General features: G+C 41.9%; 1 protein-coding gene across 9 annotated transcripts in view; it reads left to right on the plus strand.

Moving 5' to 3' along the window:
• Ppfibp1 (PPFIA binding protein 1) overlaps positions 1-21,002 on the plus strand; it is a 152,909-nt gene that overhangs the window by 76,251 nt on the left and 55,656 nt on the right. For all 9 annotated transcript variants that reach the window (XM_052719318.1, XM_052719320.1, XM_052719317.1 and 6 more), the window contains exons 2-3: positions 16,098-16,196; positions 19,647-19,852. In XM_052719318.1, coding sequence (XP_052575278.1) covers positions 16,133-16,196; positions 19,647-19,852 — 270 coding nt within the window. In that variant the 5' untranslated portion in view covers positions 16,098-16,132. The remainder of the gene's footprint in view (positions 1-16,097; positions 16,197-19,646; positions 19,853-21,002) is intronic.

Consider the following 21,002-nt stretch of genomic DNA (forward strand, 5'->3'; position numbering starts at 1 on the left):
ATCTTTCCCTAGGGGAAATTAAAGATCTTTCCCTAGGGAAATTAAAGATCTTTCCCTAGGGAAATTAAAAACAACAGCAAACAACTATGATTGGTTTCACTTAAACAAACAATAACTATGTGACCAGATTCATAAATATTTTTACACTTAATTTGAAGTAGCAGCTTTGAAGATTTATATTCAGTAATCCAAAAATAATTATTTAATTTACTTGAGAAAAAAAAAAAAACCCTGAAACATCCATGTACTGATTTGGTGGAGGAATTGGTTAATGGAGAGACTTTAAAAACATTTTAAAGATTTATTTTTATTTTTAAATTATATGTGTATGTGCCTTTGTGTGGGTGTGTGCACATCTGAGTGCAGGTGCTTGTAGAGTCCAGAAGAGACCCTTGAACACCCCATGGCTGGAGCTACAGGGAATTATAAGCTGCTTGATTTGGGGGCTGGAAACTCAACTTTGGTCCTTTTCAGGAAAAAAACATTAACCACTGAACCACCTGTCTAACCCCAAGTTAAAGGACAGATTTTAAAAATGATTTTGTGTAAGTTAGCTATCTAATACATCCATGTTGATATGATTTATAAACCCAAGGAATGAATTGTGACTAGGAGAACCAATTAGAGAAAGTAGTTCCTGGAAAGGAGCCTGGGGGCATGATGCCCTCCTCTCATTCAGACTAGTCATCACTTCTTCCCATTCTTTTGACCTCTGAAGAGTCCATTGTTCAACTCATTTTCCCAAACCCAGGAAGTTAAGCAAGTTATTTTAAAAATTCTTAGAATTATATGCTTAGAGAAAGATCTTGAGAGTGGAAAATGACACTCTGATGTAGCTGAAGTTTTCCTGTGTCCCACCTGGCTCATGGTCAGGGCAAATTTCTCTCACCCGCCAGTCCTGCAGCCTCTTGGACCCAAGTAAACACATAGAGGCTTATATTAATTGGGTCCTGTGCTCATTGCATGAGTTGGCTGTTTGAAACCTGGGGCCTATGCAGGATCGCTTGGCTCGGCCTGGGAGGAGGGGACTGGACCTACCTGGACTGAGTCTACCAGGTTGATCTCAGTCTGCACGGAAGGCTTTGCCCTGGAGGAGGTGGGAATGGGAAGTAGGCTGGGGGGAAGGTGAGGGGGGCGGGAGGGGGGAGAACAAGGGAATCCGTGGCTGATATGTAGAACTGAATTGTATTGGAAAAAAAAAACAACAAAAAAAAACCTGCTCGGCCATTAGCTCAGGCCTACCACTGACTAGCTCTTACACTTACGTTAACCCATAATTCTTATCTATGTTTAGCCATGTGGCTTGGTACCTTTTCTCAGTTCTGCCTTCACATCTTGCCTCCTCTGTGTCTGGCTGGCAACTCCTGACTCTGCCTTCCTCTTCCCAGAATTCTCCTCTCTGCTTGTCTCGCCTATACTTCCTGCCTGGCTACTGGCCAAACAGCATTTTATTTATTAACCAATAGGAGCAACACATTCACAGTATACAGAGCGATATCCACAGCACTCTGATTTTGTGTTTTGTTGCCTTTGGAAGAGCAAAGACAGGATAACATTAAAAAGGTCACAATCATGCCTGCAGTGGCCATGTCCACACCCAGCAGAGGGGTGGGGTAGAACTTGAGGACCAGTTGTGTTAGATTTCAGAAAAGAAAGAAAAAGAATAAGTAGATATGTCTATTTCCTCAAGGAAAGAATTTATAGTATTTAATATTACAGAGCTATTGTCTTAAAAGTCTATTCAACCATTGTCATTTTTGTGTATTGATAATGACAGGTGATGGCTTGTTCAGCTCCAACTTTAAATAACAGTCAGGTACAGATATGAAGAAATATTAAATTTATTTGGCTTAATCTCATTTTGCAAAGTAGGAAAAGAAGGCCTGGAAAATAAGCCTGAGCAGTGTGTTCTGTCATGTCTCACATTGCCTAGCTATGTTGTCTTCCACGAGGGGGAAGACAACAAGTGTCCACCTCTCAGGGTCAGAGATCATCCACATTCTAGTTTACGTCGGTGACTACCCCAGACAGCCCAGTGCTTCTGCTGAGACCTAGGTGCTTTCCCATTGTTGTGGCTGGAGAGATGGCTCAGTGGTTATGAGTATTGGCTGCTCTTCCAGAGGGTCTGGGTTCAGTTCCAGCACCTACATGGAGGCTCACAAATATCTGTAACTCTAGTTCCAGGGTATCTGATGTCCTCTTCTGGCCTGTATACATGGGTACTGTATACATATGGTACACAGGCATATACACACACATAAAGAAAAAAATATTTTTTAAAAAAATGTGTCCCAGAATAACTCAAGTGTTCACAGTCATTTTATGGGAGAAATCCAAGTTTTCATGAAAGAAAAGTTCAGGGTTTAGGAAGATGTCTCGGAGGGTAAAAGCACTTTGCTGTGCAGGCTTGATGACCTGAGTTCAATCCCCAGAACCCATAGTGGAGGGAGAGAACCAACTTCCAAGAGTTGTCTTCTGACTTCCACACACATGCATAGCATATAAATTTCTGCATCCATGAGTGTAGTGCGTGTGCATACACATACAGTAAAGAGATAAAAAATAAACAATTCTCAGAAGACATCTTAAGTTTTTCACACCCCACTTTTCTTTCCTATGAAAGGGATATTAAAAGTTGGGGTTCCCTAAATCACTTGGATACTTAGCACTTGAGAAATGCTACTTTCTTTCTTCCTTTCTCCTTTTGTTCTTCTACCATCCTTCCCTTTTCTACACCCTTACTGCCATTATTGTAGTCATAGTCTATGGGGTGGGAAATGCCCTTTACACTAACATCTTGCAGATGAAAACTACATGTCCCGAATGCCTAGGGTCAATTCTGCCCCATTTCCACACTGTAGCTGTTGTAGCCTTGAGAAGAGGTGAGTCACTGTCAGGTACACTTACCCCCAGGCCCATCGTCTCTACTAAACTGAGTTTTTCTTTAAAAAAAAAAAAAAAAAAAGATTTTGTTTTACGTGTGTGAGTGTTTGTTTGCATATATATATCTGCACCATGTGTATGCCTGGTATCCTTGGAGGCCAAAGAAGGCGTTGGATGTTCAGGAACTAGAGTTCCAAGTGGTTGTGACCTACTATGTAAGTGCTGAGAACCCAATGCTGGTCCTCTACAACAGCAGTGCAGGTTCTCAACCACTGAACCCTCTCTCTAGCCTCTGGACTTAGCTTTTTATAGATTGTGGTGTTGCTTTCAAGATTCTACACCAAGCTTACTCTAGTGGCCTCTAAAGGAGATGAGTAAGTAAGAGCTGCTTATATCTATCAACACAAAATTAGTTGCCACCAAATACTCCTAGGAATACTAGCCAGGTGTGGTGGCTCATACCTGTAATCCAGCACTTGGGAGGCTGAGACAAAAAATTGAAAGTTCAGGCCAGCCTGAGCTATGAAGTGTGTACTGAAGTCCCCAGAACAACCCTGCTCTCCCCCCGCAAAATGTTAAAGAACAACTTTATGATTATAGACAGTTGGAATGTTGCAGATCCACAACCATAATCCTAGACTGCCTTTAGTTCCCTTAAGAACCTTTTACTTCTTTGTCTGACCTGTCATCCTCATGACTGTCAGGTAAAACTTGCTAACTTAGTAGACCACTAACCTTGAAGCTAAGAGTCATCAGACATCATCTGGAACCCTAGAATTTCTCCTGCCCCTGTCTCCTTCTACCTGCTGTCACCATGAGTATAAGTGAACTGGCATCAGACCTGTCTTTTGTTCTGCTATAAAGGCTCACAAGTCACCTCCAGGGCAGTCCAGTTATTTGGAGCAATGTAAACTCTATGTTCCAAAGCCGTGGCCTCTCAGATTGGACCAGAATAGACTTAGCTCTTGCTCACTTGGAGGTGACAGCTGTCTTTTGCATCAACAATAATGAGACTCTCTTACAACAGCAAATTCAAATCCAAATCTAGTTATACCTGTGCTTCCTTTAGCTCCTCACAGCTCAGCTTCACAATTCATATTGAAAACCCCACCAATGAATAAAGGCCTGGATTTGTTCCCCAGAACCCTGCCTTTCACACACAAAAGTCAAAGAACAGTCCAGTAAGTAAGTACTCGCAGGAACATTAGACAGACAAGACTCCCTGGGTGGATGTGGTATCTTCTCAGGGGTAGATATGGAAGTCATGTGCTGAGATGAAGAGTGGGCAGGAACAGGCTGGAGGAGGTTTACTAGGGATTGTTAAAGACAGTGGAATGTTGTAGGGAGGGACCTGGGGTCAGTAATGATTCCTGCTTATCATCCAGTGCAGGTCAAGGTGACAAAGCTAGGAGCTTCGCAGGAGGAATCAGTATTCACACTGCTACTCTTTAATGGAAGACTGAACCCAGGTGTTCTGAGATGAAGATAATTCCAAGGTGTTTGGTAACACAGCCGAAACTAAATCCCACTGTATCATTTCCTGACCTTATGTTTTTAGAAAACTCTTGAGAATGCCTCATTAAGTAGAACACCTTCTCTGATAACTCAGAGTACTCAAGCTTGGGGATGCCACTTAAAAAAATACATACTTAGCTAGAGCAGAGGACTGTCTGTGCAAACTGTGCTCTGTGAGGTAGACTTGATTGGAAGACACCAGTGAAGTGAAAGCTCTGAGAGTTTGGCTCTGATTCTGGCACACAGGAGTTCAGTGGGAAGTATCGAATCCAATATGTAGGTGTGTGAGGAAATGTAGAGCCTTCCAGGGTAGAGCCGTCCAGGCTGAACTGCAGCACCGGTCCTATCAGAGGCTGCACAATATAGAAAAGCCCGATGGCCATGGCCAGCTCTGCCAAGGCCATTCAGTACACACCTACAGTGAAAGCAAATTTTAAAGCTCCCATCAGGGCATTTCAGAATGTTCATTCTTTTCTTTCTTTTTTTTTTCTGCTTCTTCCTCTCCCCACCTGGTTTCTTCTCTCTAGAATGCTGTTGCCAGAACCTTTACTGATATAAAAACAAAATCTAGGTCAATGATTTAAGACATAAAAGGAGCCAAGTCCAGTAATCTACCATCTTTTCATGTATATTACTTCTGAATATATGGTGACTAATGAGTAGCTGTATGTTGATGAATAGACAGCTCTTACTAATTTATCCTTGTTAGAGATTGACACAGTAATCCTGGTACAAACTATATTGAAAGTGATGTCAGAGTCCCTAAGAAGCTCACTGTAGTAGATACTGGACCTGGTGAGCAAGCCCGGCTTCCAGGGACTTACCCTTCCCAGGGTCACTGTAAAATAGTTAGGGTTTGTGTGGGTGGTGTATGCTTGTTGCTGGGAGGACTGGTGGGAAGATTCATCAATGGATTCCTGGGTGAGATTCTGCCATGGCATGCAGTTTTCTTCAGGCTTTAGGACCACAGGTGATATCTCACCCTGGTGAAACTTTGGCTTCCTTTTCGTGCTTGGGGTCAGGAGTAGGCAGTTAATCAATTCAATGAAACTCATCTTTGTGTAGCATAAGCTACACTCTTGAGCTTGTGCTGTATTGTAAGTAATCTAGAGATGATTTAAAGCATATGGCAAAATTGCATAGGTTATATACAAATACCACATCATCTCACACAGGGGACTCATGCAGCTGGGAGGTTTTCTATTTGGAGTCCTGTAGCCAGTACTTGCAGATACCAAAGGATTACTGTGTGTGTCCCATGACACAGAGCCTGGTCCAGGCAGGGAGAAAACAGTATGTGGGACAGCACAAAGATAAGATAAAAGGGCAGGATGTGTTCAGAGGGCAGGTTGCACAGCTGTGTGGTGAAAGGCAGGGTGGTGCCCCATGCATACTGTATAGTTTGGGTGGAACTCAAGGTTGGTTGCCCTAGTCTGTTGTTCAACTCTTAGATGGTCTTTTAATTTAAAAAAACAAAACAAACAAACAAACAAACAAACAAAACAAAACAAAACAAAAAAAAACCCAGAGCCAGGTATCAGGGTGAAAGCTGAAAGATCAGAGAAGCAGAGCAACCAACCACTAGTTCTTACCTCTGAGAAATCCTCAGCCTAAAGAGTTCCTGTCTCCTCACTCCTTATATGCCTTTTTCTGCCTGGCCATATTACTTCCTGGGATTAAAAGCATGTGTCACCACTGCCTGACCTCCATGTCTAATCTAGTGGCTGGCTCTGCCCTCTGATCCTCAGGCAAGTTTTTTAGGGTACACAATATATCACCACACTAGTCAAGGCATAGCAGTTTGACAAATTCTTGTTCCATCAGTGAGATACATACCTGAGTAGAGATCAGGAGAAATGGAGCATTCTTACCCCAGGTTAACCATTTATCACATTTATTCCACATCTACTTTTCAGTAACAGCAGAGTCCTTTTATTCAGGAAGAAAAAGAGCTTGACTTATTGTGTGGATCTTTCCATTAGTTCCATTCTGGCTGTCATTCTTAAATATTAATAGCAGAGAGCCAACGGCCTCACTTTATTTTCCATTGGCCCATTTCCCCTTGCTGCTTCTGTCATCCTAGTGCTTCCCCATGTCATCCCCACCGTCCTTTGCTGCATGTCATTTAGCCATCAAAGGAAGGAATGCATATTAACATCCCATTGTTAGTGTTCCTTGACACCCATGTCACAGTTCTCTATCTGCAGGAGGCTGTTCTATTTTCAAAGCATACCTGTCTGTGATAGTGTTTATATGGGTAGCTAAAATTACAATTATTGGGGCTGGAGAGATGGCTCAGAGGTTAAGAGCACTGACTGCTCTTCCAGAGGTCCTGAGTTCAATTCCCAGCAACCACATGGTGGCTCACAACCATCTACAATGAGAGATCTGGCACCCTCTTCTGGCCTGCAGTCATACATGCTGTATACATAATAAATAAATAAATCTTTAAAAAAAAAAAAAATTACAATTATTTCATTATTTGGCTTGTAAATATTTGGGGAGCTCTGAGTATGCTTGTGTTCATGAGAAAAACAACCTATTTTAAGACAATATGTCATGGCTGAAGGTGTTTGAAAATCCTGGAGCTTGAAGGTCTGAGTAAAAATGAAATACTTTTGTTATAGAAATCTCCAGTATGCAAACATGTAGCTAGAACAGGAGGACGTGCTTATCACTTCTCAATATCTATAGTCATTCCTGTCTTTGTTTCATGTATATTACCCTCATCCCCATCTGCTTTAATGTAGGCATTTCAGATATCATATCATTTCACCCATGAATATTTCGAAGCTTATTTCTGAGAAATTAGGATTCAGAAATGAACTGAAGTAGCATTATTGATAACTTTCTAATAATTCTTTAATGCATATGTAGTTTTCAAACCTCTAAGGTCAGCAATATCATACATGTTTTGCAGTTTGACCGATTTTAAACCCATGACATTAAATATTACCCCTGCCATGAAGACCCCAACCTTTCTGTTTTCACCTCTGCTATTCCCAACAGCCTTCCACCCCCACAGCTCCCACTCCACTCTGTTACACTATTCAAGGACTTTTTATTTTATCTAGGTACAGTAAAAACATTGGAGATGAAAAGTGTTTGAGTTGATGGAGTATAGAGAAAAATCTGTGGTGGCAGGTACATTACAGAGAATCAGGAAGTAAGTTGTGAGTAAGTAAGGATACTGATATGGTAGCATATGTCTGCAATCCCAGCACTTGGGAGGCTGAGGCAGGAGGATTGTGAGTTTAAGGCCGCCTTGCACTATGTTCCAGGACAGCCTAACCAGATCCTGTTTCAAAAAAAAAAAGTGGAGGGGGCAGTTACATGTTTTAGACATGAAGACTTAGGGAGAAAATTGAAACTTTTTCTTCTTTAGAACTGTTATTTTGGGATTGGAAGTTAGTAGGGAGGTGGGAAGGGGAATTCTGCTTTATTTACCCTGGTAGCCAGTTCCCACCTTGTCCCTCCTTTCCCAGAGGGAAAGGCCTGCTAGTACCACCTCTGCAGTTGTCTCAGAAGCTTGGACTGCACCTGGCTTCTGCTCCTGTAAGGGAGGATTTGCATTTCTAAGAAGCTTCCAGCTGCTGCTGCTCTCAAACCACAGACCTGGCAAGCTTTCCTACTTTCCCTTGGTCCTTCTGTTTTGAAGATGGCTTATCTTTGCTGAGCTTGTATTGCTGCAGACTCCTGAGCTGAGCTCAGCCTGGCATTGGTCATCCTCCATTGGTAGCATCCTGAGAGGAACATCTGTTAAGAAGTGTGTGGTAGTTGATGTAAAAAATATGTTCTGTTTTCATAATGATTGCATGCTGTGATGTTCCACCAGCCAGTCTGAATGTGCATGAACATTCTCTCTTTCCTTCAGGGGATTTTTTTCTCTTTTAAATCATGGTTTCCTCGAGTTGTGTCTGTCTTAGGCAAGAATTCCAAGTTCACTTTCAGATGCAGACGTTTTGGATAAAGCAGGCTGAGATTGCTAGGACAGATGCTGTCTTTTTTCACCAAAGCTCTACGAAGACTTGGAGATTTTCATAAGTCTTTCTTTTCTTCTTTATTTAAAGACTGGGACACTTGGCCTGACCCAAAACATCAGCCAGTCAGCAGCCCTGAAAAAAAAAAGTGATTTCCTGCCAACCCTCGAGCCGCCACACCCATTGCCAGTCCTTTCCCTGATACTTTATCCTGTTCAGATCTGCCCTAAATGTGTCCCTGTCCAGGTCTGAAATTAGACTTCTAAAAAAAATGTATTTCTATTGGGTTTCTTTTGTGTGTGTGTGGTGGTGGTGGGAGGTTTCATGCTATAATATGTGAATATTGTTTTTAGAAATTACTTTGAAGATTTTTCTAAATTCACATTATTAATATAGATCCATTGTGATAGGAAACCACTACCTTTTGGACCTGTGAATAGTCTTACACTGCTTCTTACATTGCCCAGCATGGAAGGAACTTCTCCCTATGAACTGTAACTTTGAACCTAAACACTTCTTTGCTGTGGTAATTGTGTTCCCTGGTGGCTTTTCCTCCAGCAAGTGCTTAAAGAAGCGTAAGGTAGCTTCAACTTGTAGCTTAGAAGTAACTTTGCTGCCTTGGGAGGGCTATGCTGGCAAAGTTTGAATTTTCTAAGTGGGTTTGTCAGCTCAGAAGAAAAAACTATCAGCAAGTGATGGCAAGTGCTTGTAATCCCAGCCTGGGGAAATGGAGGCAGGAGAATTGAAATTCTGAGACCTATCTGGGCTGCAGAGTGAGACCTAACTTTGCAGATAAGCAAAGAATGAGCCCAAAGGGACCTGGGTGCCATGGGCCCAAAGGGACCTGGGTGCCATGAGCCCAAAGGGACCTGGGTACCATGAGCCCAAAGGAACCTGGGTACCATGACCTTTCACTCTGGGCCTCAGGTGCATAGGGTTAGATGATTCTGGAGTGTTATTATGGGTTCATGGAGGTGCTACTTTTATTCACCTATTTATCTATTTAGTTCATTTAAAAATGTAATTTTAGCTGGACAGTGGTGGCTCATGCCTTTAATCCCAGCACTTGGGAGGCAGATACAGGTGGATCTCTGAGTTTGAGGCCAGCCTGGTATACAGAGTGAGTTCCAGGACAGCCAAGGCTACACAGAAAAACCTTGTTCCATTCCCCCCCACAAGAGTGATTTTATTTCTAATCTCTAGTGATCATTTTCATTTTGAATTTTTATTTTTGGATGTGTATTTTATGTGGGGGCATGTGCACCTGTGAGTACAGGTACCCTTGGAGACCAGAAGAGGGTGACAGATCTCCTGGTGCTAGAGTACAGGTGGTTGTGAGTCACCTGACATGGGTACTGGAATCTAACCCGGTCCTCTGCGAGAGCAATATGTTTTAATTGCTCAACTGTCTCTCCAACTCTCAGATCTTTAAAATTAGAGTGAAATTTGCATACAGTGAAAGTGTATCATAATATCAAATTATGTGTGTGTGTGTGTGTGTGTGTATGTGTGTGTGTTTTCCCACCTCCAAAGTAGGACACTTATTTAGAAAGTTATCCTAGGAAAGATTGCTAGAGGCATGGGAGGTCAGAGGAATTGGGAAGCCTACAAGTTATGCTTTATCACACTAGTGACCACTCTGAGTGGCACTGAAGCCCTTGGTAATTCTGGGCGCCAAGGTAGATGACATGAATAGGAGGCAGTAGAAAGTTTAAAGTTGGTGACTACTCCCTGGGGGTATTGATAACCCTAGCACTTCTGGCAACCCCCAAGTTCGATGGCAGAGGGGAAGGTTCCCTGAAGTCTTGGTTATAATTTGGGCTACGTGTGTGGAAATGTGGATGAGCACTAATAGCATTGGCCTTAGTAACTGAACAGTACTTAACTAATACATGCCTTTTAAAGAAATTTCTTACTAAGCAAGCTTTGAACAAATTTTATTCTTTCAACATTAGCCATCAACCAATAGGTCTTTCTTAGTTAAAACAAGTAACTTAGATAGCATTGATACTGGGATCCTTTTCAGGAGTGGGGTGGGAAGAAAAGATTTATTTCAGCTTACACTTCCCAGTGTTAGTCCACTGTTAAGGAAATTTGGGGTAGGAACTTGAAGCAGATACCAAGGAGGAAAGTTGCTTGTTGGCTTACTCACTGGCTCATGCTCAACCCAGGTCCAGTAGTAGCATTCTTAATACCTAATAAATTATGAATCTGTTGCCTACTTTGATGAGTATGAAGTTGTAAAACTTTGTGTAACCAACCAAGATATGGATCAGAGAGTTCCCCAGTTCTTCAACTATCCATTTGCTAAGGTAGTTATTCTACTTTCTATAAGACACGGCTTACTCACAGACTTCATTTTAAGGGCTCGTGCTGGTCATGGTCATTTGTGTCTACTTTCCTTCACTAGAATGTTGCACAGTATCACTTGTTCAGTCAGGTTTACATTGTAATTTCCATTGTGTTAGAATAATATTCCATTATATTAATTAGTTATTGGAGGGAGCTTGGGAAATCTTCCTCTAAGAATTTTTTTGAGGACATAAAATATTTTTCAGAGCATTGAGCTTTCTAAAATATTTTTATTTAGCATTTTCATTTTTAAAAATTCTTCAGCTGAGCCATGAAAATCAACATAGCTTTATCAACACATGCTCTCTAAACTGGGCTGCATCTTAAATAGCTCATCCATGGGCAAGGCAACATTTTAATAAATGTACTTTATAACATCTAGTTGTCCTTTCGGGGCTTTGCATCTGTGCTTTTATGTTGGCTCCTTGGTTTAGGAGTATGATTCTTGTTTAGGGTGTGAGAGATCCTCGACTCAAATCCCAGATGAGCCCTACTCTATAGACCCGAGGTTTTTATCAATAGGTAAGTAGATGCACAAAATATGTTAGAGTACTGCATCTGTGCCTTCGGGTGGTGAATGTAGCATACAGACTTAAGAAGAATGTGTTCTGCATTTGGGCATTTTGTTCTATAACTTGAATTAGTCCAGGGTAACTGATGGACTTGCTCAAACCTTCTGTATTAGGGTCTGTCTACCCTTGTCTGACACCCCAACAGAAAGGAGGAACAAATGAGTCCTGGGATGAGTAAAAACTGAATATTTATATTTAATCCTATCAATAATCACATTACATATAAATGAGCTAAATTTGTGTAATTCTTCCTTAATTCTGCCAGTTTTTGCTTTGTGTATTTTGAAGCTTTCATATTAAGTTGTAAAAAATATCTCTACTCATTATGACTTCTTGGCAAATTAACTCTTACCACTGTCAACTATACCTGGCAGGTATAATGGCTTATATCTGTAGTCCCAGCTACTCTGGAGGCAAAGCCAAGAGGACCAGCTTGAGGCCAACCTGCCCCCTCTTACCCCTTACCCCCACCCCTGCCTCTGCATGCCTGTCTTTCTGTTCCCCCCACCCTCCTTCCCCACTGAGCTACATTTCGAGACCCACACTGTTCTTTCTGCAGTTGAGGGTGGTGGGTTGAGTATGGCTGGGTATGCCCACAGGGAGCTTAGGAATCTTACCTGTGGTAGGAGTTCCCTTTCCTCCAGCCTTGCCTACTTTTAATCTCTCTTCACTTTCTTTCCTCAAAGCTGTATATTTCATTCAGCATCCAGTTTGCTCAATATAATCATTCTGCCAATGACCAGAACTGGAATTCCCAGTTGTTATTTTAAGTAATATAATAGTCATTTTAATATTCAGTACTTAACTTGAAAACTTCTCAGTAACCTTAGCCCCCTTTTTCCTTTTGCATAAATTGACCATGTATTTATTTCTAATATATATATAATTGATACATATTTACAATATACATATTAGTTATCACACACATACACACACAATTAAGTAGGTTGGTTTAATTGCCTTAAACATTGTAAAATATTTTGCTGAGATTTGGGGGGCCTTTGTGTGTACTTGTCTACTGTGCAGACTACACCACTGTTAGAGTGTTCACAACCACGTGTGCCACAATCCTGTTTGTATGTACCAGTTGATCCCTCCTCGTATTGAAGAGTGCTGGGTTGTTTCCATAGTTTTGTTCTGTAAAGACTCCCTCTGTGAACATTTCTACATTGCTCTTGGTTACGTGTTTTGAAGGAAATACTACTGTATTGAAAACTAATGTAACCATTTTGAAGTGCCAGTGCCAAACTATTTCTCAGTTTGGTAAATCCATGTGAAGTCCCAGCACCATTCTGCAAGAGAGTCAGAGCCTTCACAGCTCCTCGTAGTCTTAAAAACGTTTGTTTGCTAATTAACTGGATCTAAAATAATATCACACTGGTTTAAATTTTTCGATTCTTAATGATGTTAAGCACCTCTTCATATTCTATGAGTGAAAAGACATCCTTGACGTGTCTTCACCCCTTCTGCTCTTTCATTGACTTGTAGGAATTTTGTGCTTGGGAGGTGTCCTGTGAGCTCTAGACACCTGCTTTACCCACTTCTAGCTCATGACAGGCATCTTTGGCTTTGAATCTGTCACCGTGCCCTCTCCCCTCCAAACTCTGTGCTCCCTTACCCTGGTCCACCTTCTCCAACTCAGTGTCTATATTCTTCACCATGTTATAGACACATTTATTACTTAGGCCCTACTTTCTTCCCTCAGGTTATGTGGAGGTGCCGTGTGATACAGAGATGGAGAGTAAGCACGGATCAGCTTGTGTAGATATTTAATACTGCTGCATCTTATTATCTCAAAGAAGGGATTGGTTCAGTGAACTGGAAACTTGTAAAAAGCTGACTCTTCACCATCTTGACAACTGTGGTCAAGGTGGTCTCAGCCCTCCAAGTCATAGCACTCGACAGGCTCCGACCAGGATGCAGGCCGTATGCACTTGCCTACCACACTTGGAGAGTGCTGGGCCGTTGCTGTTGCTTAGCTTTGTTCTTGCACAGCTGCCAGTCAAAGTCAGGGCCTCATGCTTGTTAGACAACACTCTACCACTGAGCTGCATTCCCAATCCAAAAAACTGCTATGATGTACACAAATATAACTACTCTCAAAGATGAATGTCTGTGTTTCTGATTCAGTGAAGCAGTGAGCATCTTTTTCTTGTTCTCTTCTTTATTTTTTGATTGATTTTAGTGAACATGTTTTTCTGATGTGGGTGTTATTTTGTTGTACTGATAGTCCCACATTTATAGTTGAGCCTCATGTGTGTTTTTGTTTTGTATGTGCACATTCATGAGTAGGAGTGTGTGTGTGTGTGTGTGTGTGTGTGTGTGTGTGTGTGTGTGTGTGTGTGTGTGTGTGTAGATGGGGTAGAATAAAGGGGTTCAGAGTTTGGAGGGGCTTTCAATTTAAAAGATGGCCGGTTGTATGTGTATGCATATGCTTTTATTTTTAAAATGAAAAAGGAATGGAGCCCACTTAATTATAAAACTCAGGGCTTGCATACACCCTTCTGCTTAGTCTTTTATGCTCTTAGTTTTAACATTTTGAGTTTTCTAGCTTGTGTCATTGTTAAACTTGTATACCACCTCTACGGACTGTGCCCACCCAAGGCTATGAGTAAATTATTAATTTATTTATTTTGAGACAGGGTTTCCAGGCTGACCTTGATCTCAGAGATTGCCTGCCTCTGCCTCTGGAGTGCTGGGATTAAAGGAATATACCACCACACCTGGCCATATGAGTAGATTCTTAAAACCCCTTGGTTTGTAATATAGCTTATTTATGCCTTGGTATGTACTTGGGTATTATTGTGCTAATTATTTTCACATAAAATGATAGTGAAGTTTTATATCTTCTGAAGTGAGTAAAATTCTAGGGTTCATAGATAAACTTATGAATCTGAATATGGTATATCAGAATTTTAAAGTATTTTGCCTATCAAATACTTGTTCTTAAGTTAGTAATAAAACAAAACAAAAAGTATTATTTCATAATTGTGTGGAATTTTGTTAGAAAAAGTAGATAGTGGAGAACTAATTCCCAAAGCTGATAGCAGACCTATAAATACATTTAGGAAGACAGAGTGGTGTGTGAGGTCTGGGTGCTTGGAGACAGAGGGCAAAGGTTTCTCTTGAGCAGCATGCCCTTTACTTCTTAGATGTTTACTATACTACAGTATCTTCAGCATGACACCAGCTTTATCTAGGCCTGCTGGGAGAATCTGTGTGGGTGCTGGCACTAAATATGCATTAAAGAATGAAAATCACATGTATTGACTATTCTGTTGCTGACCAGTGCTTTGATAAGTGCAATTTCACTTGATCTTTTAGCCACTAAATCCATGCATGTGCCTTTAATCCCAGCACTCGGGAGGCAGAGGTAGGAGGATCTCTAGGAGTTAGAGGCCAGGCTAGTCTCCATAGCCAGTTCCAGGCCAGGTAGGGCTACACAATGAGACCCTGACTCAGTAAAGAAATGGACCAGTAAGACCGTGGTAGGTGGTGATGCCACTTCAGAGTAAATTCCTGCTGAGGTGGGACCAGATAAACAGAAATGCAGCGTGCAATGGATACCACACAGACTTTTGTTAAGAACTTCTGTATTTGTTTTCTTTTGTTTTCCAAAGAAATATCAAACGTTGTCAGTCTTAATTTATAAAATGGAGAGGCCAACTCATTTTACTGAGTGGTTGTCCTGATTAAAAATTACGGCTAATGGGGTTGTAGCTCAGTCAAAGAGTGTTTGCCTAGCACACACAGCCCTGGGTTTGAGCCCTAGTACTGTGAAACAGAAGCAAAATCCAAGGCTTATGGATGATTTATGTACACAGTTAGGGCTGCTACAACCACTCAGTGCATGGTACCTATTGGCATGTTATAAAGTGTGTGTGTGTGTGTGTTACATTCAACTAACTGCAGGTCAGAAGTGTTTGGAAAAGACACATTCCTACTGATTATGTGCAGACTTGTTTTCTTATTTGTCCCTCAAAGAATGCAATATATCATCTAGTTACAAGGCACTTTTATTGAGTTAAATACTGTTAAGTAATCTTGAGATACTTCAAAGTGCTCTGTGCAAATACTGTGTAGTTTTATATAAGGAACCTGAATACCCATGGGAGTACTAAAGCCAATATCCCGTGGATAGCAGGAGACAATTGTCTGTTTGTTAATGAACACTTTCCTTATATAAACTTTATGGTAAACTGATATATGAACCTAAAAAATGGAAAATGAAGGGAAAAGTGATTAGATGAGGCTGATATAGAAAAAAAGTTCATCTGCACCCTCCTGACCCCTGTGTCCTTCAGTCTGTGTGTACCCTCCTGGCCTCTTGGGAGGATTCCACAGTATCATTATGCCCTTCAGCATGTCTGCACCCTCCTGCCCCTTAGAAGGCCTCCATAATACTCCTGTGTACTTCACAGAGACCTAGAGCTCTGAAGAGTGGTAAGGATACTATCCCACCAGACTGTGTTTTTCGGTTTGCAGGACTGAACCCAAAGCCTCACAATGAGGCAAACACTTTGTCACCAAGGTTTGCCCCCACTTCTCTGCTGGACTTTGGACAACCTTGAGTGCAAGATCTAATTCTTCTCTTATTAACTGGTAGAGACATAGGTGCTGGTGTGCTGTTACCTCTCACCAGGTGATTAAAGGGTCCAGTTAATTCAGCTCCATGCTGCTTCTGACATTCTCTGGTTGCTAAGTGGAGTTATAATCTGAAGTAGAATTAATAAAGCCAGCATGCGTCACTTAAAGCGTGTAGTGATAACATCGTAGTCTTCTGTTTCTTCCCCAGATTAAAGCTGGAATTTGCCCCTGACAAATAGAAAGATGATGAGTGATGCCAGTGACATGTTGGCAGCGGCGCTGGAGCAGATGGACGGGATCATAGCAGGTAACCCACATCATGCAGCCTGACCTTCACTCACCGTCTCTTGTTCCCTCTCTGCTCCCATTATAATTGATCAGCTCTCTCCAGTGCTCTTAGGACACCCCGGTTTTTACCTTTGTTCTGGTTCTCCAGTTCTATCGGTTATTCTGACATTTTGCAGCAAAATGTCAAAAATTCCACTTCTACCCCCAGGCTTCTGATTAAGCTACAGGGTCCAAGTGCCAGGTTGTCAGATATGGGTGACCCATGGACCACACTGTAAGAGTGTGTTCTGTCCTGTTTTTGTGAATGATCTGTTCTTAAAAGTCAGCATTCAGGCCATAAGTGACTTGGCTCCTCACTAAGGCTCAGGTCCCTACCTCTGCCAACAAGATCTTTCCTGTGATATGCCCAGTAGGTACATCAGTGTCACATTGAGCTGAAGGACAAAAACATCAGTTGAGCACATTATCTTTCCTTTGGAAGCACTTCTAGTGGCCTTTATCTGGGTTTATTTCTTCTTCTTCTTCCATCCACAATTTCCTAAACCTAAAAGAAGTCACCCTTCCATGTTCAGTGACTTCAATCCTGCCAGCTCTCCCCCTCCAGGTTTTACGTTTTCCTTTCATCTTGTGGAGAGGCCTTCCTGACTTGCTGCTCATATCTTGCTTTGACCTAATAACCCTTCCACCCTGTCACTGAGGTGGAGCGTCCTACTCTAGTTCCCCATCCCTGGATCCCAGAACCTTCTCTCCAAACATAGATCTCAGCATGTGCTCCCCTTCCTTGGAACCTTCAGTAGCTCTTTGTGGTGGAAACAGAGCCTGGACCCTGACTTCTCACCACCAGAGCAGCTGATCTGGAAACAAACCTCTGTGCTGCACTGCGGTGGCCACACAAGTCCTCATGTCATATTACAGTGTTGTGTCTCAAGAGAAGACTTGTGTGTGCTGCAGGCCTGTGACAGTAATGATAGGGTGGACAGTCACAGCTGTTGTTGTGACAGGTGTATACAGGAGACGGATATATATACATATATCTCCATCCATCTTACTAGCTCCAGCTCTTCTCTTCTGACCATCAGTTTTACTGACTGTTTGGGGCCCTGAGACCTGGAGGTGGTTTTCTGTTCAGAGACTTTCTCTCCTGAGGGAGGCGGCCTACCTGCTCATTGTCCTTGTATGCCCTGGAGATGCAGCTTCGCTTTACCACCTCAGTTTGGAGTGTTCTACTCATTTCTTGGAATATCTTTTTCAAGGGGTGTTTGTAAGTGAACCTCTGTAGAGGGATGAACTTGATAGTGTGACGAGTCCAATAACCAAATCTAACGAAGAACCAGTTAACTTTAATCTAGAGAAGTATTGTCTTGTTCTTGGGATGATACTTGCTTTCAAACAGCTTGGCGTCTAAGACGAGGTCAGGCTCATTCTGCTATGGTTTCAGAAAGCAAAGCTAAGCTCTTACCAGGCACTAACCTCATACTTGTATATATTGGAGGAACAATACATCTGGAATAGCATTTGGGGCTGTACATGTTATACATTCTACTAGATTAGGGTGTTAGCTTCTTAATCCCCATAGGACTTCAGGACCCGAGTTGGAATCACTAAGAAAAAGGGCCAGCGAGATGGCTCAGTAGGTAAGGGTTGCTGCCACGAAGCCTGATGATGTGAGTTCAGTCCCTGGGACACACATGGTGGGAGGAGAGAGACTCTTCAGTTTGTCCTCTGATCTCCATACATGCTCTGTGACACATGTACATACTCAGTGACATGTGTACATATTCATGAGGAAACAACACACAAATATAATAACAATTAATTAAAATGTGAAAAAAATCAAGGACTAGAAAGGTGGTTCAGTAGTAAAGAGCACTTACTGTTTTTGTACAGGATCTGGGTTACATTCTCAGCACCCACATTGGTCAAATTACAGATGCCTATAATTCCAGTTCTAAAGTAATCAGGTGCCCTCCTCTTGCCTCCACAGGACCTACATGCACACGGCACTCATAAATTCACATAGGAGGAACATGTGTGGTCACACATACACAGAGACAAATAAATGTTTATAAAACTTTTGTAGAAAATACAGATGGCTCAGAGGTTAAGAGCACTGCTTGCTCTTCCAAAGGTCCTGAGTTCAATTCCCAGCAACCACATGGTGGCTCACAATCATCTGTAATGAGATCTGGTGCCCTCTTCTGGCCTGCAGGGATATGTGCATCAGAACACTGTATACATAATAAATAAATAAATCTTTTTTTTTTTTTTTTTTAAAAAAAAAACTTTTGTAGAAAATAATAAAAGAAAAAGGCTATCCAGGATCCATACCAAACTAAGTCAGATGTTTTGTGGGTAGGTAGGACCTGGGCTTATTCTAGTTAGCAACAATGATTCTCCAACTGAATTAGAAGGGAGAGGAGGAGAAATGACTATAGATGCTTAAGATTTTGTTTTGTTTTTTTGTCTATGCTCACTCTGTTCTGTAACAAGATATAGTGGAGTAGAAGGTTATCATGGGACTAATATCAGATGATCTTAATGCTTGTAAGTGCTGGAACAGAGAGCTTCAGTCTTCAGGATTTTTGTGTGTGTGTGTGTGTGTGTGTGTGAGAGAGAGAGAGAGAGAGAGAGAGAGAGAGAGAGAGAGAGAGAGAGAGAGAGAGATGCATGTTTTCATGACTGGGGAGTGTGTGGAGGACTGAGGTTGATGTGGGGTGTCTTCCTTGACCTTCCACATGATTCTTTGAACTAAAGACTCTTGCTGAATCCCAAGCACCAATTCTGGCTACTCTTTTGTCCCAGGAATCTTGTCTCTGCCTCCCAAATACTGGAATTACAGACCATTGTACTTTTTTTCTGAGACAGGGTCTTACTATGTAGTCTGGCTGACCTGGAACTTGCTATGTAAACCAAGGTGACCTCAAAATCACAGTGCCTCTGCCTCCCAAGTCCTGCAATTAAAGGAGTGTACCACCACATTTGGTTTAGAACACCAATTTTTAAAACTAATGTTAACTAGGAATTTGGTGCTAAGGCTATAAACAGAATGGCAAAGGAAATGCTTATACACATATGCTCACATAGGTGTGCATGTAAGTCACTGAACATTATCACTTAAGTACATAACTCATTTTCAGGGAATTCATGATCTCTAAAATTCACGTTTTCTGGGAGGCATGGCTCCACCTGAACCAGTCATCCACTTTGTGCCGATCTCTTCCTGACCTACCATACCCCTTTTGCTTCTGTCCCCCACAGCTGACCTTTTTGTTAGACATCCCACCATTCATATTTACCATTAATGACATTTAAAATTATATAAGATTTGGAGAGATTTACATGATTGAATTATCTTGTCTTTTCCCTGTTCTTTGTGATCATTGCTGGTGACTAGATTGGTTATCTTTTTCAGGTGTGGTATTTTACATAACATAAATCCTGTTGCTCACTCTGATTTTTTTGAAACCAGGTTCTAAAGCCTTGGAATATTCCAATGGGATTTTTGATTGCCAGTCTCCCACCTCCCCGTTCATGGGAAGCTTGCGAGCTCTGCACCTTGTGGAAGACCTTCGTGGACTGTTGGAGATGATGGAAACGGATGAGAAAGAAGGACTGAGATGCCAGATCCCAGACTCAACAGCAGAGACGCTTATTGAGTGGCTGCAAAGTCAGATGGTAGGCTTCTGCATGTTCCTTCTCTGTGCTTTCAATCTCTGTTGTTTGTTCCAGAACTGCATGCACAGATTAGGAGGTCAAACAAGAGAAAAAACCTGCAAGGCAGAGCATGAGATCCAAGTTCCTCTCATCTCTAAAGATAACTTAAAAATTTCCCTACTTCATTTTATGGGCAGGAATATTTTGTCTTCATATATGTCTGTGTACCAAGTACATGCAGTTGCCTGTAAACCCAGAAGAAGGTGTCAGATCGTGTGTGTGTGTGTGTGTGTGTGTGTGTGTGTGTGTGTGTGTGTGTGTGTGTGTTGTGAGCCACCATGTGAGTGCTGAAAACTAGACCATCCTCTGAAAAGGACAGATAGTGTAACTTTGAACCTCCCCATCTCTCCAGCTCCTAAGGATGATTTTTGAAAAGACAACGGTATTGTGTAGGTGTGTAGCTAGAGTTTTCCTGCCTGGCCCACAGTCAGGACAAATCTCTCTCACCTGCCAGTCCCACAGACAATCAAACCTGACCAAGTAAACACAGAGACTTATATTGCTTACAAACTGTATGGCCGTGGCAGGCTTCTTGCTAACTGTTCTTACAGCTTAAATTAATCCATTTCCATTAATCTATACCTTGCCACGTGGCTCGTGGCTTACCGGCATCTTCACATGCTGTTTCTCATCATGGCGGCTGGCAGTGTCTCTCTGACTCAGCCTTCCACTTCCCAGCTTTATTCTCCTCCTTGTCCCGCCTACACTTCCTGCCTAGCCAATGGCCAATCAGTGTTTTATTTATTGACCAATCAGCAACACATTTGCCATACAGAACATCCCACAGCATAGGTGCCAATAAGTTGTCCAATTCTACCTCTGAAAATGGACTGGCTTTTAGGTTATGTAAATGACCTGGTATGTCTTAAAGCAGACGCTGCTGTGAGGAAAGAACCTTGCACGTAACAGGTGCTCTCTCAGTAGCAGTAGGGTAGGGCCACCTATGAAGAACTCAATGGTTATTCTAGACAGGAAGTACAGTGAGTAAGCTCTTGAGAAAGCAGTAACGTTTGTAGCTGGGTTTGAGGAAAAGTGCCACCTAGTGGTGCATGACAGTCATGTCGCTCCCACTCTGTTAGGGCTTACACTGGCTTGAAATGGCATTTCATTC

This window comes from Peromyscus californicus, unplaced genomic scaffold (assembly GCF_007827085.1).
Source record: "Peromyscus californicus insignis strain IS unplaced genomic scaffold, ASM782708v3 Scaffold_6__1_contigs__length_162567912, whole genome shotgun sequence".
Classification (NCBI taxonomy): Eukaryota; Metazoa; Chordata; class Mammalia; order Rodentia; family Cricetidae; genus Peromyscus; species Peromyscus californicus.